A 16,537-nucleotide genomic window follows, 5' to 3' on the forward strand; every position below is an offset into this window, starting at 1 on the left:
CTCTGTGTCTCAGTTAACTCATCTGAAATATGGGGGTAATAGTAAATAGATGAAGATCAAAGAGTACAGCCTTCAGTATGGATTATACCTCAACATAAAGAAAATAAAAATCCTCATGATTGGACCAATAAGAAACATCGGGATACACGGAGAAAAGATTGAAGTTGTCCAGGATTTCATTTTACTTGGATCCACAATCAATGCTCATGGAAGCAGCTGTGGAAAAATCAAATGACGTACTGCACAGGGCAAATCTGCTTCAAAAGACCTCTTTAAAGTGTTAAAAAGCAAAGATGTCACTCTGAGGGCTAAGATGCGCCTGACCCAAGCCATGGCATTTTCAAGCGCCTCATACACACGTGCAAGCTGGACAATGAATAAGGAAGACTGAAGAAGAATTGATGCCTTTGAATTATGATGTTGGTGAAGAATATTGAATACACCATGGACTGCCAGAAGAACGAACAAGTCTGTCTTGGAAGAAACATAGCCAGACTGTTCCTTGGAAGAGAGGATGGCAAGACTTCATCTCATGTACTTTGGACATGTTATCAGGAGGGACCAGTCCCTGGAGAAGGACATGATGCTTGGTAAAATAGAGGGCCATCGAAACAGAGGAAGACCCTCAACAAGATGGATTGACAGAGTGGCTCCAACAATGGGCTCAAACATAACGATTGTGAGGATGGCTCAGGACCATTCTGCTGTAGATAGGGTTGCTATGAGATGGAACCAACTCAATGGCACCTAACAACAACAACAGGTGCCCATCCAAGAGGGTAACTGAGTAGCCTCAGTAAAGTTCTCAGCTCAGTGCCTGGCACGTAGTCAGCGCACAGTATTAGCTGCTGTTGTCATAAAAATGCAGGAAAGGGCTCATCGGAGGACAAATGCAAAGGGATGCCACAAGCCTGTATGGCCAGGTCAATATGCAGGGCTTAAACCTAAAATAAATATTCATGGAAATTGAGAACGGAACCCAAATCAAATAAAGAAAAAGATCATTCTCTTTGTTGGGAAAGGTGATGTGTTAGCAGACAATAGCAAGGTAGACCTGAGTCCTACCTGGTTTGGTTCTTATTCATTAAAGAGAATGCTCCACAGCGTAGATGGGTAGACTAGAGATCATGGAAGAACCGAAGATCATACAGGAAAGACCAACAATAGCAGTGATGATAAGGATAAAAACCATAAAAGCAAAAGCAGCTAGCCCCATTTCACAGAAGAGGAAGTGAGAATTCAGCCGGGCTGAGTAATTTGCCCCGTTTGTCTCATAGTTGAGGACGATGCTGGGCTTGAATTGAGGCAGGGTGACTACAGAGCCTGTGCCTTTAGTCCCAGATGAATCACATCACAGGGGACCAAAGAACCCAGGGTCTGAGGGAGTAACTGCTGCGAGTGACCTGTGGACGATCACAGGCAATGGGAACAGTGCCCTGAGACTAACGATTGGCAAGTATTTTCTAATGTTGAACTTATGAAGAAGATGGATTCCATAAACTATGTATCAGTTGCAAAATTCTTGGATTATTAAACAAGTAGATTCTGAGTGTTTAGGAAGGAAAAACATAAAACCAGCACTAATTAGGATAAATCATTTTAAGCAAACTGTATTTCCCCTCTTGATGGGATCAATAAAGCTCAGGGAATCAATCCCTGGGAGGTGCAGATGGTTAAGTGTTTGGCTGGTAAGCAAAAGATCAGCGGTTCGAGTACACTCAGGGGCACGAAAGGCCTGGCAATCTGCTTCTGAAAAATCAACCACTGAAAACCCTTTGGAGCACAGCTCTCCTCTGGCACACAGGGGGCTGCCTTGGGTCAGAGTCGGCTCAATGGCATGAAAACCCTTTGGAGCACCCCTCTCCTCTGGCACACAGGGGGCTGCCTTGGGTCAGAGCTGGCTCAATGGCAACCAGTTTATAAAACTCACGGAGCTTCAGGAAATGCTGGTGTAGGTGTATGTTGACTTCAGTAAGGCTTCTGACACACTTTTATAGAATATCCTCATGAATAAGATACAAAACTATAGAGTAAAAATGGAACAGTTAATTAGGCAGATTTGTGCTGATTGACAATCTGTGGCCCACAGGTGTTGAGTGGATTAAAGTGCATGTTCAAGTATATAAATTTTAGCCTCTGTGAAAGAAAGTACGTTCACAATGGTGACCAAACGACACAAAGCTGGAAAAGATGCCTAACAAATGTGATGACAGGAAACAGGGTTCACAAAGATCTCAAGAGATTGTAATATTGAACCCAACTTCAGTATTACTTAGAAATAAAATAACAGGACTAAAACAAAGTCCTGAACGTAGGTTGGAAGAGACTGACTTACTGATAAAATCAGCTGAACCTTTCAGCTGACGGAAATGAACGAGAGACCAGTGTGACCTGGGCGTGAAACGGATGAAAAGGCTTAACATTCATTTAATAATGACGTGTGAGACACTGTGTTAGATACTTCACCAAAACATCCATTGAATCTTACCAAAAACTCTGATAAATGGGCTTGGAGGCCAGTTTTAAAGGAGCCCTGGTGGCGCAACAGTTAAGTGCTTGGCTGCTAACATAAAGGTTGGTGGTTCAAGCCCACCTGGTGGGTCTGTGGGAGAAGGAGCTGGCGATTTGCTCCCGTAAAGATTACAGCCTAGAAAACCCTGTGGGGCAGTTCTACTCTGTCACATGTGGTCACTAAGAATCCGAATCAACTTGGCAGCATCCAACACCACCACTAACATGCATATTTCATAGATGAAGAAATATGTAACTTGTCCCAGGTTATATCTCAAATAATGGTGAATCTGGTGGCCCCACCAACTAGGATCTTTCCACTACACGAAAAGCTTGAAAATCTAGTCTGCATCAATTGCAGTCCTGTGACCCAAACTTGAAAGTCAGCCTTTTAGCACAAGATCCCACGGATTGTGCCCACACTTGTGTGCGCCCAAAGGAGGTTGGCTAGGGGGCGAAACTATGCCACAGATGGGAAAAAGGGGACTAAGTGTTTGGCCATGTCTTCCTGCAGAGGTGACTACAACAAGCTTTCCTCACTAATTAAAGGCCGTCATTGATAGGCAGAAAGGACTTACTACATTGGACAGAAATAAGACACAATGGTGCAGTGTGCAGGGAAATGGAATCTGGGTAATATAAAAGGAGCGTCTTGGGGCAATCAGAACTTTCCTACCAAAAAAACATTGCCTCAAAAAGCACTGATATTCTAGGCAGAGGTTTGAGCATGGTTAAAGAAGTAACTCAACACTTCTGTGCCTCAGTTTCCTTTCCTGTAGGATGAGAAGCCTGGAGGAGATGAACACTGAGGTTTCCAACTGTTTTGAAATTCTGTGAATCCATGTTGTCAAGATGGCTGTATTGGGAGGAAGGCTGCATATGTGAGACCTTTTCCACCCACCCACCCATCCAGCCAGCCAGCCAGCCAGCCAGCCAGCCATCCATCCATCCATCCATCCATCCATCCATCCATCCACCCACCCACTCACCAACCACCTATCCATTCATCCAACCATACACCGATCCATCCATCTATCCATCCATCCACCCACCCACCCACCCACCCATCCAATCCATCCACCCACCCACCCACCCACCCACCCACCCACCCACCCACCCACCCACCCACCCATCCACCCATCCACCCATCCACCCATCCACCCATCCACCCATCCACCCATCCATCCATCCATCCATCCATCCATCCATCCATCCATCCATCCATCCATCCATCCATCCATCCATCCATCCATCCATCCATCCATCCATCCATCCATCCATCCATCCATCCATCCATCCATCCATCCATCCATCCATCCATCCATCCATCCATCCACCCAAAGCAAGTACTGAGTCCTTGCTTTGTGCCAGGCACTGGGCTAAAGAAGACATGGTCTCTGCTTTCAAAATACCACAATGTATTGCAGTGGTTAAGTGCTTGGCTGCTAAATGAAAGGCTGGGGGTTCAAATCCACCAGTCACTCCACAGGAGAAAGATGTGGCAGTCTGTTCCTGTAAAGATTACAGCCTTAGAAACCCCATAGGGCAGTTCTACTCTGTCCTATAGGTTTGTTATGAGTAAGAATCAACTCGACGTCAATGGGTTTGGCTGTTTTGGTATGATACAATGATGCCAAACGTACTTGGGGTAGGGAAGTTATGCAAAGCTTCTGGGGGAAGGTAATTCTGGGTTGAGCCTTAAAAAAGATAAGTAAGCATTAGCAGACTAAGAAGTGGGGGAGGGCATTCCAAGTAGAGAGGACAGCAGGAACAAAGGCACAGTGGTGGGAAACGGTTGGTGTTTGGGGGCAGCCACGGGCCGTTTGGTACTGCTGGGAGCAAAGTGAGGGGCTGGGCTGTGAGAGTTGAGGCTGCAAGGCGGCAGGAGCCAATCACAGAGGCCCATTCAGTTTCTTTAATGAACATGGATCTTACATTGTGGCCTCAACCGATTCAAATCCCTTGATTCTACCCTCTTCTGTCTTGCTCATTCATAATGGTGAGCTGAAAAAAAGCTGTTCCCATCGTAGCTCCACTGTCTTTGCCACCTGGAGTACAAAGGCAGCCTCCAGGCCACAGCTGCATGAAGTTCTGGTACTTTGGAGTCAGGCACTCTATTTAGCCTATTGCTGGGTGAAGAGGGGGAGGCCCTCCTTGTGTGCGTGTGTGCACCTGGGTGCCCGTGCATGTGACAGGATGAGTCAGAACTGAGCGCTGCAGGGTAGAAACTGGAGCTCACAGAGGTACAACTGTACAGAGGCCAAAGCAGGATTATAGGATTTTCCAGGCTGAGGCATGTACCTGACACTTCTGGGTTAAATCAGGAAAGACTAAAAAGGGGGGGAAAAATCTCACAAGCTCATTTCCAGGCACCCTCATTTTTAGTTCACATTTTGAGTGAGACTTCAGGGCCCCAGTCACGCCACCTCCCTAACAGTAGATCTGAGCTCTAACAGATTTCGAGGTAGAAACAAATACAGCTCACTCACCTTCCGGTGGGTTCTTTATATGTTTGCTTTTTCTCCTAAACCACAGCCCCCAAATGCTCAATGCTGTGTCATCTATTTTTTTTTTTTTTTAGGTGACCTAGAATGTTTTCAAGTTCTATAAAATATGTGAAGCACTTAAATGTCACTGATAACTAAGCTGGCATAGAATATGATTTGAAACATGCAATACCCACTGTATATACACACACACACACACACATCCCTCTGCAAAACACAAAAGAATGAAATTCTCAGTTTGGAGGTATGGAAGGTTATTAACAGGAACGGCTCAAGAATTTGGCAGCTTTTTAGATGTTGCACATTAAATCCCATCTTAAAATTATCTACAGATCCTGCCATTAACGTAACTTTTTCCCCAATAGCTGCCTAACCTGCAAAAACCTTTCGCACATCAGTGCTATACGCAAAGACACCTGCAGGGCAGACCAAAAATACATCAGATGCGTCAAATGGAGTGCTTTCACTTTCCTAGGGCATCTCTTGACAATGGCTCCCTGTGGTCCCCAGGGCTGCAGCTGGGCTTCAGCAAACTGCCCATGGGTCTGGCCTGACGAGCTGCAGAATGCTCCCCTGCCCTTACCTTGCATTTTCTCCAGCTTATTCATATACAGGTTAAACAGCGAATAGATACGCTCTGTCTCCCGGTCCCCATCAATGTCAAGCTGGATGTTTGCCGGAAGGCCACTGTCCAAACACAACGAGAGCAGAACACAAAGATAAAAATACTCTTTAAAACTATACTTCTAATTACGGTGTTAATATTTAAAAAACACTAAAGGAAGAAGATCAAGTGACTGGACATTAACCTGGATCCCAGATTTAGGGACGCTTAAAACCCACTGGCATTGAGTCAACTTCAACTCATAGCGAACCTATAGGACAGAGTAGAACTGCCCCCATAGGGTTGCCAAGGAGCACCTGGTGGATTGGAACTGTCGGCCCTTTGGTTAGCATCCGTAGCTCTGAACCACTGTGCAACCTGGGCTCCATAGTTGACAAGGGGAGCTAAAGCTCAGGACTCGGGCATTTGCGTTTGGTGTGCAAACCCCTTCACATGCATTTAGAAATGGTGTCCACGGTCTTGGGAGTCTGAAGGCTTTTTATTATCCACAGGGCAACAAACAAAACAGACTTGCTTTGCCCAGGAAATAAATGATCTAGAAAAAAAGACAACCCTCTACAGAGGCCAATAATGGTTCTGCGGTAGAATTCTCACCTTCCACGCAGGAGGCCCAGGTTCGATTCCTGGCCAATGCACCTCATGCACAGCCATATCCCATCTGTCAGTGGAGCTTCCAGACTAAGACAGACTAGGAAGAAAAGCCTGGAGAACTATTTCTGAAAATCAGCCAAAATGCAGCCGATCACGGAGATAGCACAGGACTGTGTGGCGTTTTGTTCCATTGTGCATGGGGTGGCCATGAGCCGGGGTCTGACTCGTTAACAACAACAACACAGATGCCACTTGGACCGTGCCTTCCCTGAGGGAAGATGCCCTAGGTGGGAAAGATGCCCTAGGTGGGAAAAGAGCAGGGGTTCCTCTCCCTCCCCTGGAGGCTGCTGTGGGCTCCTCTTGTGATGGATTCAAAGCAGCCCAAAGAGTGAGGGGCCTGGGGAGACCCACTTCCTTCCTCCCCTGCCTCTGCCTTGGAGAAACCTGGCAGGCAGCCCCAGGAGAAAAGACTTCTGGTGTTTTGATCCCACACTGACTCCTGAGTTGGAACCCCTGCTTCACTGCGCATTGACCGTGCGACTTGATGAATTTCTTATCCTCTCTGACTCTTAGCTTCTTCATCTATAAAACTGGACGATAAAGTTCCCATCTCAAAGGGTTCTGTGAGGATGAAAGGACAGCAGGTATGCCAAGCACTGAGCATACACCTAAGTAGTCCACTGTTGGTGTTCAACCAATGAAAGCTACCATTGTACCATTGTTGTTATCATTTTTGTATGCACAAGTCACATTAACGTAACCAGGGGAATGGCCGAGTGTCCCGGGGGCTAAGTGCACCCTGGCCTCATCCCTCAGGACTAGCACTAATGATCTGGAGCCTCCAGTGAGCCACAAGAGGCCCAGCTGAGAAGCAGCCAAGAAGAGAACAAGCTGCCTCAGTTTACAAAGAGTGAGTATTCACTAGATTTCAGTTGGAGAAACCAAAGGGGGTGGTGGTTTATCTACAAGCAGGACGGAGCTTTCCAGGGTGGTGGAGTATCTGCAGACTCTTCTTAGTTGGAGGAAGATAGCACTCCATCCATGGGGTGTTTTTCTCTGCATCATGTTCCCATCCTTTATCCTGCCCATCCCTCCTCCCCCAAAGGAAACTCCATCCACTCTACTTTTTCTTCTTAACCCTCTGTGGTTAGCTATTGATGTACATTTTTAAGAACTGAGCTTCAATCCCACGCCAGGTGTAGGAGGAAGCGTGGAAGTCTTGGAGCTCCCTGCTAGTCTACACAGAGCTGGTGTGCAAGCTAGAAACAGGTGCTCCCACTGGTGGAAGGCTTACGAAAAGGTGCACTGGCTCCTTCCTTAGACAATTTAGAAAAAAAGCATCTCTCTGGGGATGTGGGATGTGTTTTAGTCCAACTTGCCCCCTCGGCCTACCTTCTCTGTATAGTGCACAGACTAGACAACTATCCTTGGCAGCCCTGGGCAGCTGGGAGGGGAGGGGTGGGCAGGCCACTCTGAGTGCTGACTTGAGGCTGCACCCTGAGGAGGGAGCTTGGCTGGAGAGAGGCAGTGAGCCTGCCCCACTTACCCAGTGCAGGGGGTGCAGCCAGGCGTTGAGTCCGAGGAGGCCTTGCAGCATAGCCAGTGGCCATTCAGGTAGGCAGAGGGGTGGTACACGGTGAGGCGCTTTTTGTTGCACTGGCTGACTTTGGTGAGGATGTCAATCCAGTCCTTGGCCTCCACGCAGTTGTTGGCCTGGATGTACAGCGCTCTCTCTGGCTGAATGACCTGGAACATCTGAGGAGACCCCAGGCACAGGCTTAGGAGAGGCTCACACAAACAGGGCAGAGGGAGGGAGGAAAAAGGCTCTGGGCCCTGGAGGGTGCCCTTATGGCCACCACTAGCCTTGTGACCCTTTGCTCCCTTTAAGGCTCTAGCAGGTGGTGGCTGTTATTGTTTTACAAAGGGTGACACAGAGGCTCAGGCAAAACCCCGGGGGCTGCTGGTCTGAGGCTCTGGTGCTCCAAGGGGACCGAAGTCATGCTCAGAACTAGACTTCTGCTGCTCCTTGAACTTGACAGTCCCAGAAACTACAGCCCTTCCTCTGGAAGACAAACAAGCTAGAGGGAGGCAGCTGTGCTGGGGGAAACCAAGGAGGCTCAAACTGAAGAGGCCGGCACTATCCTTAGCCCCGGCTACTCCTGAGTCAGCTGGCAAGTCATTTCCTGCCCTCGGGAAGGAGAGACACTGCTTATCGCCCCCACAGGGACATCCTGAAGTTTGACCATAACCAAAAATACCAAACCCATTGCCGTCCAGTCTATTCTGACTCATAGTGACCCTACAGGATAGAGTAGAACTGCTCCATAGGCTTCCAAGGAGTGACTGGTGGATTCGAACTGCTGACCTTTTGGTTAGCAGCTGAATTCTTAACCACTGTTATATACGGCTGATGGTTGTTTTTCGCAGTAGTGATGTTCTACAGATCCCTGTGGACACTTAACTAGCAAATACAGAACCAGCCTTGTCTGATCTCAGCTGGAAATGGGCACATTGGGTGACTCAATTTTTTGTTGTTCTGTGCATGTGCATGTCTGTGAATGATCACAACAGCACCACAGGGATAGATTTTGGGGTTACAAATAAATTTTAGCAAGTAGCAGATTTGCAAATATGGAATCTGCAAAAAATGAGGATTAACTAACCATATGTGTGTGTGTTGTGTGTATATACATATATACATTGTATACACACATTTACATATTTATATATATATATACACACACATATATACATACACAGACACATACATGTTGGGGTTGTTTGGCCTTTTTGTTTTTTTAATTCTTTTTAGAACTTTTAAACTTTCATGCAAGGTACTTCAGATCTCATCCCTACCCCCCTTCTGTCCTCATTGTCACCTGTCCCTCCACCAGTGAAGCGGTGTTCTAGTCACCCAGAACCCCTTCTGGGCCTCCTGCCACTGACCTCTGCACACACTGTCCTCTTTCCCTGCCTGACCACCCGGACTCCTTCTTCTCCTCCACGGTAGGTGTTACTTCCTCTGTGAGGCTTCTCTGAGCCTCCACTGCCTTCCCCATCTATTATTCTTCTAACACATATTACTGAGGTCTACTAGGTGCCAGGCACTATGCTAGGCACTGGGGGCACAGTGTGACCCAGAGTTTTTGCTTTCATGCAGCTTCCAGTCAGCAAGAAAGACAAATGCAAACACAAGAGTTCAGGTGCCGTGTGGGGTGAAGATCTAACATGCGGTCAGGAAAGGACCATCTAAATAAATGACCCTCCAGCTGAGGTCAAAAGGAGGATTAAGAATTCATTAGGCAATGTGGAGAGAGGAAGGTGTTATGGATTGAATTGTGTCCCCCAAAATACATATTGCAATCCTGGCCCTTATACCTATAAATATGATCCTGTTTGGAAACGGAGTTTTCTTTGTCATGTTAATTAAGTCATACTCATGTAGGGTGGGTTCTAAATCTAATCACTTCTAAGTTATAAAAGAGCAGAATGGATACAAAGAGACACACAGGGAGAAGAGAAAGAGATGACGGAGAGAGACAGATGCATCTACAAGGATTGCTGGCAGCTACTAGAAGCTGCAATAGACAAGGAAGGACCTTCCCCAAGAGTCACACGCTGAATTCGGACTTCTAGCCTCCTGAACTATGAGAAAATATATTTCTGTTCTTTAAAGCCACCCACTTGTGGTGTTTCTGTTATGGCAGCAGACAGGGGGATGGAGAGAGTGTTTCAGGGGGATGGAGAGAGTGTTTCAGGCAAGACAAATAGTAGGTGCAAAGACCCTGAGGTCAGAGAAGGGTGGGTGCTCTCAGGAGGGAACAAGCCAGGCTAAACACAGAAGATGAGAGAGGAGCCAGAGAGGGGGGCAGGGCCAGAGGCTCTAGGTGCGTTTAGGCTGAATGGGTCTGAGGACAAAGAGAGCGTTATGATCAGAAGGCATGAGGGGACACCAGGAAGGTGTCTGCAGGAGCCAGAGATGATGATGGCCTTCACCAACTGGGAAGCATGGAGAGGAAGAACAGAAGTAGATGGATTCTATACGAAGGATCAGGAGTTTACACAGCAGCATTTGGAGGACTGGATGTGGGGTGAGGGAGTGAGGGCGATGCCAGTTTCTTTCGTAAATAACTGGGGGCTCTTTTACAGAGACTGGGCCCCCCACCAGTCACATGACTGCTGCATGTGCACGCAGTGGTGTGCACATCTCAAATTTTGCATGCGTTTGTTTACGTGGCCGTGATTCCCAGTCGAGGCTGAGCCTCTGGACAGAGGAACTGTGCTCTGTTGACGATTACAGGCCTGGCCTCTCCCACAGGGCCTGGCACACAGTACGCCACCATACCCGTTGCCGTGGACTCAATTCCAACTCATGGTGACCCTACGTGTGCAGAGTAGAACTAAGCTCCGTGGGGTTTCTGGGCTGTGACCTTTCAGAAGCAGGTCGCCAGGACTTTCTTCTAAAGGCACCTCTGGGTGGGTTTGAACTGCCAACCTTTTGGTTAGCAGCCAAGCGCTTAACCGTTTGTGCCATCCAGGGAACTCGTTGTTGACACACAGTAGGCCTTCATAAATGCTTTTCAAACTGAGGAGAACATTAGCCCAACATTAACACCATGGACACGAGAGCTATGGGGAGCTGGCTTTGATGAAGGCGGCAGGAAAAAACAAGGCAATGAATAGACGATGCTAAAATTAGGGAATTACTTGAAACCTAAATTAAGGACCTGATAGAATGAAGACAGCTCACAGGTGCTTCTAGGGCATTTACCACACTTGCTTCCTTCCACGGGACAGTCTGAAAACACCACAGGCCTTAAGGGCCAGCATTCCCCTGGCCTCCCTCACTGCTATTCTAAGACGGGCAGTCCCACAGCAGGTGGCGGCCACATGAGTCATCTCTGCTGTGTTCATCCTCCCTCTGCTGGAGAGAGCCTGGTTCTGAATCACAGGCCTGGGAACAGCCCGTGATGCAGTGATGTCCTGCAGACATGTCCTGCTCTGCCCTTAAGAACGATACTTAAAAAAAACAGTCGGGGGAAAGGGAGGGGAGAGACTCAAGGCCAATGACCTGGGCATTTCAGTCTCCTGGAAAAGGTACTGAACCAAAAAAACCAAACCAGTTGCTATCAAGGAGTCAGTTCTGACTCACAGCTCTGCCACGTTTGCAGGGTGGAGCTGCACCCCAGAGGGTTTTCAAAGGCTGTGACCTACGGCAAGTAGATCACCAGGCCTGTCTTCTGAGCCATCTCTGGGTGAGTTCGAAACGCCAACCTTTCTATTAATAGTCTGGCGCATAACCATTTTCGCCACCCAAAAACTCAGAAAAGGTGCTAGGGAGTATCTTTCAGGTGCAGAAAAAATCCCATGGCTCCCATCAGGTGATCTGCTTGCCCAAGGAATCGTTCTCAGATAATTCTAGTAGGAGGGGATGTTTGATGGTCTTAGAGATGACCAGAAATGGAGTTAAGAAGCGCGTACACTCCCTATATGAGTGAAGGGAAGCTGTTGTCTGTGGAACTGGGCCTTGTGAGGAAAGCTGGAGCTGTGGGTCAGCTTCATGATGCCTTCCACCTCTCCAAGCAAACAGAAGGTGCCCGCTGACGAGAGGATGAAAGGTTCCTGATATCAAACCCAAACGGAGAAGTGAGTTCATCATGACACTTTTCAAAGACAGACCGACTTCCTGACTGACTACTGGCTAGGTCATCAAGAGTTTTTGTTGTTAAATATGTTTCTGTTGTTGATTTGTGACTTAGGAGACCTGATAGGCTACAGGCTAGAACAGCTCTGTAGGGTTTTCTTGGTGTAATCTTTATGGAAGCAGATCGCCAGGCCTGTTTCTTCTGTAGTGCTGCTGGCTGGGTTTGAACTGCTAATCTTTTGGTTACCAAACCAAGAAAAACCAAACCCACTGCCATCGAGTCAACTGCGACTCATAGTGACCCTATACAACAGAGTAGAACTGCCCCAAATTCCAAGGGTTTCCAAGACTGTAAATCTTTATAGAAACAGACTGCCACATCTTTCTCCCATGGAGCAGCTGGTGGGTTTGAATCGCCAGCCTTTCAGTTAGCAGTCAGGCGCTTTAACCACTGCACCCTCAGGGTTACTCCCAAAACCAAACCAAACCCAGTGCTGTCAAGTCAATTCCGACTCACAGCGACCCTATAGGACAGGATAAAACTGCTCCGTAGAGTTTCCAAGGAGCGCCTGGCAGATTCAAACTGCTGACCCTTTGGTTAGCAGCCATAGCACTTAACCACTATGCCACCAGGGTTTCTTCAGGGCTACCAGCCAAGTGCAAATCATTTGGGCTGCCCAGGGACCTTAGATCCTCCTCCAACCCCAGCTAAAAGGCTGTCATGCCCACCACAGTGCCAGTACAGTCTTAGGCACCTACTGAGTACCTGACAATCAAACTCGACTAGTGAACAGTGATGATGAACTGCAAGATGAAGGGGGAGAGGAAGAGGGACGTGGAATGAGAGGGGAAAAAGAATGAGTCAGAGAGGAGGCAGGCCAGAGAGACAGAGCTCGGAAAATATTCTCCATCTATTTGTTACCTTGGAAAGCATAACTTAACTCTCTCTTGCCTTGGGTTCCTTTTCTATAAAACACGAACAATGTCTCTGGTAGAACCCTGGTGTGAGAAGGCAGGGAAACACTGTTTGAAGAGTGGCTGGTATGCAGTGGGTCTCCAATGCACTTCTATTCTCTAGAAAGATAACTGACGGTGGAAATATAAATCAACACCATTCTCTAGGGAGGCTAGCAGTCACTCATGAATGACTCCCTGGTGTCTGAAGAAAATTATTGGTCCAATATGGAGCTGGCTGGTAAGGTTTCATGGCTCTGAAATTCCAGTCTCTCTAGTGGCTACCTGCTCAGTTCTCAAGGGCTGTTCCCTGTGATAGAGGAGACAAGACAAATGTGTGATGCAATGAAGGCACACACGGTCAAATAAATGAGCAAATGGTTGAGGATGCTCAGGAGGGAGGCTTGTGGGGTGGTGGACTGGGGCCTGGATGAGACTCCTGACAGTGAGAAACGGTGATCACAGGCTTGGAGTTGGGTAGGTTCGAGTCTGAATTCCTCCCCAACACCGATGAGTTGTGTGACCTCCAGAAAGTTCCTTCAGCTTCTCCAGGCGTCCATCATCTGACAGTGGTAATAACAATTATAACTACCTCCTCTCAGGGTTGCTATGAGGATTAAATGACTCTAGAAAATGTCTGGAAATCCCTGGGCGGTGCCTGAAATAGTTCTTGGTAGTGGACATTAGGAAAGTAGTGTATGTCCAGGATCCTTACGGTTTTGCCTACGAATGATACTTAAACGGGCCTGAGACAGGGCGGTCTGTTAACAGAGAATCCTCCAGCTAAGCCAAGAATTTCTCCAGTGACTCAAATATAATTCTATCCTTCAGACACAGCTGTTGCTTTTAAGCAAAGCACAAGGATGGAATCTGTCTGAATTTTAAAGAGAAAACAAAACCAAAACTTAGAAATGATACCCAACACTCTATGAACACATCTCTACATCACTAAGATAAGTTCTGTTTTTAGTAAAGGATTCCAAATGACTGTCCTAACCTGCTGTCGCCGAGTCAATTCCAACTCATAGCCACCCTGTAGGACAGAGTAGAACTGCCCCATAGGGTTTCCAAGGGGCAGCTGGTGGATTTGAACTGCCAGCCTTCTGGTTAGCAGCCGAGCTCTTTACCACTGCACCACCAGGGCTCCAATTACTGTACTAGGTTACACCTCTTGCAGGGTCCTGCTTGACCAAGCTCTCTCTAAAGTTCTATTAAATGATTATTAGGAGAAATAAATGAACTTTTGTTAAAGGCCCAGGTATTGTGCTAGGTCAATTTAGTTTTATCCTTGCAACTACCCTACAGATATGTATTATTGTGTCCATTTTACAGATGAGGAAATGGAGGATTACAGAGGGTGACTGACTTGTCCCAGCTGGAAGTTGCCAGAGGAGCAATGGGAGTGTTTTGGATTAAATTGTGCCCCCTAAAAACACGTGTTGGAATCCTAACCCTGATACCTGTGGATATGAACCTGTCTGGAGAGAAGGTTTCCTTTGTCATGGTAATGAGGCCATACCTTGCAGGGTGTGTCCTAAACCAAGGGCGCCCAAGGAGGAGGATGGGGGGGACAGGGGGGATGGGGGGAACCGATGCCACAAGAAGATTGCCAAGGAACTGAGGACCACCAGGGATACAGAAACCAAGACAGAGATGTTCCCCCGGAGCCAAAAGAGAGCCTTCTCCTACAGTAGGTGTCCTGAATTCAGACTTCTGGCATTCCACACTGTGAGAGGAGCCCTGGTGGCACGGTGGTTAAGACCATAAGGTCGGCAGTTCGAATCCACCAGCTGCTCCTTGGAAACCCTATGGGGCAGATCTACTCCTTCCTATAGGGTGGCTATGAGTTGGAAATCAACTTGAGGGCAAGGAATTTGGTTTGGTTTCGGTTTCAACAGTGAAAAAATAAACTTCTGTCCTTTAAAGCCACCCATTTGTTCTACCTGGATTACAGCTTCTTGTTGTTGTCCGACTCATATTATAGCAGCACTTAGCTAACTAAGGTCTGGAGTCACCATTCCAAGATGGTGAGAACAGGTACTTGGGCTCCCCAGCCCCTGAAACCAACATAGATGCAATGTTCACGTATGGTTTGTACACGGAGGCTCTAACCAACTCTAATTCATATATGGAAAGAGCAATTAAACGTCATCAGGAAGAATAAAACCCAGTGAGTTGGGCCTATCTTTCTGTCTACACAAACCCTCAGCCAGACCTGCCGCCAGGTCCTGCCCTCCGCTCGCTCACTGCCCTCCCCCGCTTGCTTACTCTTCAGGAAGACATGCTGAGAAATGTCCCAGATTGGAGCTGCTGGAAGACAGAGGAGCAGGCACAGGGCTCCCCCCAGAAACTCCACTGAGGGGAAGAAGAAATGTATGCGTTTTCTCTAAAGGGAAGTTATAATAGCTAACTGAGGATTGAGCTGGAAGATCGAAACCATTCAGTGCAGCACACACAGGTGGGCCTTGCTCAGCCCAAGACCCTGGGCCTGAGGTATCTTCAAAGCTGGCTGACTAAGGAACATATTTGTACATTTAAAGTTTTAAATATTATCATTTATAATAAATTATTTAAATTTATTATTTGCAGCCTCACTTTGATCTACAAAAGACTCCAGGTGACTTATATGAAATACATCCAATGAGACAGAAAAATATAAACAAATCTATAAGAAATTTTAAAAAATCCCGTTGTTGAGTAGATTCTGACTCAGAGTGACACTATAGGACAGAGTAGAATTAACTGCCCCATAAGGTTTCCAAGGAGCACCTGGTGGATTTGAACTGCCAACCTTTTAGTTAATCACTATGCCAGCAGAAATTAGGAACAGAAAAATGTAAATTAGAAAAGATTGTAAAGACTGGGGAGAAAACGGGCCTAAATACACAGATTTTCAAATTAAAACAAACAAAACAAAAGCCCACTGTTTACTGAACACTTAATAAATGCCAGGTACTGCGCTAATGGCTCTGCCCAGCCACCTCATTTAATCCATCTCACAGTGTGAGAGGGGTATGAACAGCCTGTCTTGCAGATGAGGCAACGGAGGACCTGACATCTAACAATATGCCCCTGTTATACATACACACGTGAAAGCTGGACAATGAATAAGGAAGATCGAAGAGGAATTAATGCCTTTGAAATACAGTGCTGGTCAAGAATATTGAATACACCATGGGCTGCCAGAAGAAACACAAATCTGTCTTGGAAGAAGTACAGCCAAAATGCTTTTTAGAAGTGAGGATGGCGAGACTTCATCTGTCATACTTTAGACATGTTATCAGGAGGGCCCAGTGCCTGGAGAAGGACATCATGCTCGGTAAAATAGAGGGTCTACAAAAAAGAGGAAGACCCTCAATGAGATGGACTGACACAGTGGCTGCAACAATGGGCTCAAGCATAACTACGATTGTGAGGACGGCCCAGGCTCCGGCAGTGTTTAGCTTTGTTGTGCACAGGGTCTCTATGAGTGGGAACCGACGCAAGGGCACCTAACAACAACTGACAACATCCATCTGGTGGAGTCCGTAGGTGGTGCAAATGGTTAAGCACTTGGCTGCTCAAAGAAAAGTTGGAGGCTTGAGTCCACTCAGAGGCTCCTTGGAAGAAACTCCTGGCGACCTCCTTCTGAAGAATCAGCCACTGGAAAGTCTGTGGAGCGTAGTTTCTGCTGGCACGTGTGGGGCCACCATGAGTCAGAGCTGC

The 16,537-nt window shown here is 47.2% G+C and overlaps 1 protein-coding gene across 3 annotated transcripts in view; it reads right to left on the reverse strand.

The window, feature by feature from the left end:
- RASA3 (RAS p21 protein activator 3) overlaps positions 1-16,537 on the reverse strand; it is a 269,176-nt gene that overhangs the window by 6,846 nt on the left and 245,793 nt on the right. For all 3 annotated transcript variants that reach the window (XM_049856231.1, XM_049856230.1, XM_049856232.1), the window contains 2 exons: positions 7,781-7,989; positions 5,602-5,705 (listed from right to left, as the gene is read on the reverse strand). In XM_049856231.1, coding sequence (XP_049712188.1) covers positions 5,602-5,705; positions 7,781-7,989 — 313 coding nt within the window. The remainder of the gene's footprint in view (positions 1-5,601; positions 5,706-7,780; positions 7,990-16,537) is intronic.

This window comes from Elephas maximus, chromosome 17 (genome assembly GCF_024166365.1).
Source record: "Elephas maximus indicus isolate mEleMax1 chromosome 17, mEleMax1 primary haplotype, whole genome shotgun sequence".
Lineage (NCBI taxonomy): Eukaryota > Metazoa > Chordata > Mammalia > Proboscidea > Elephantidae > Elephas > Elephas maximus.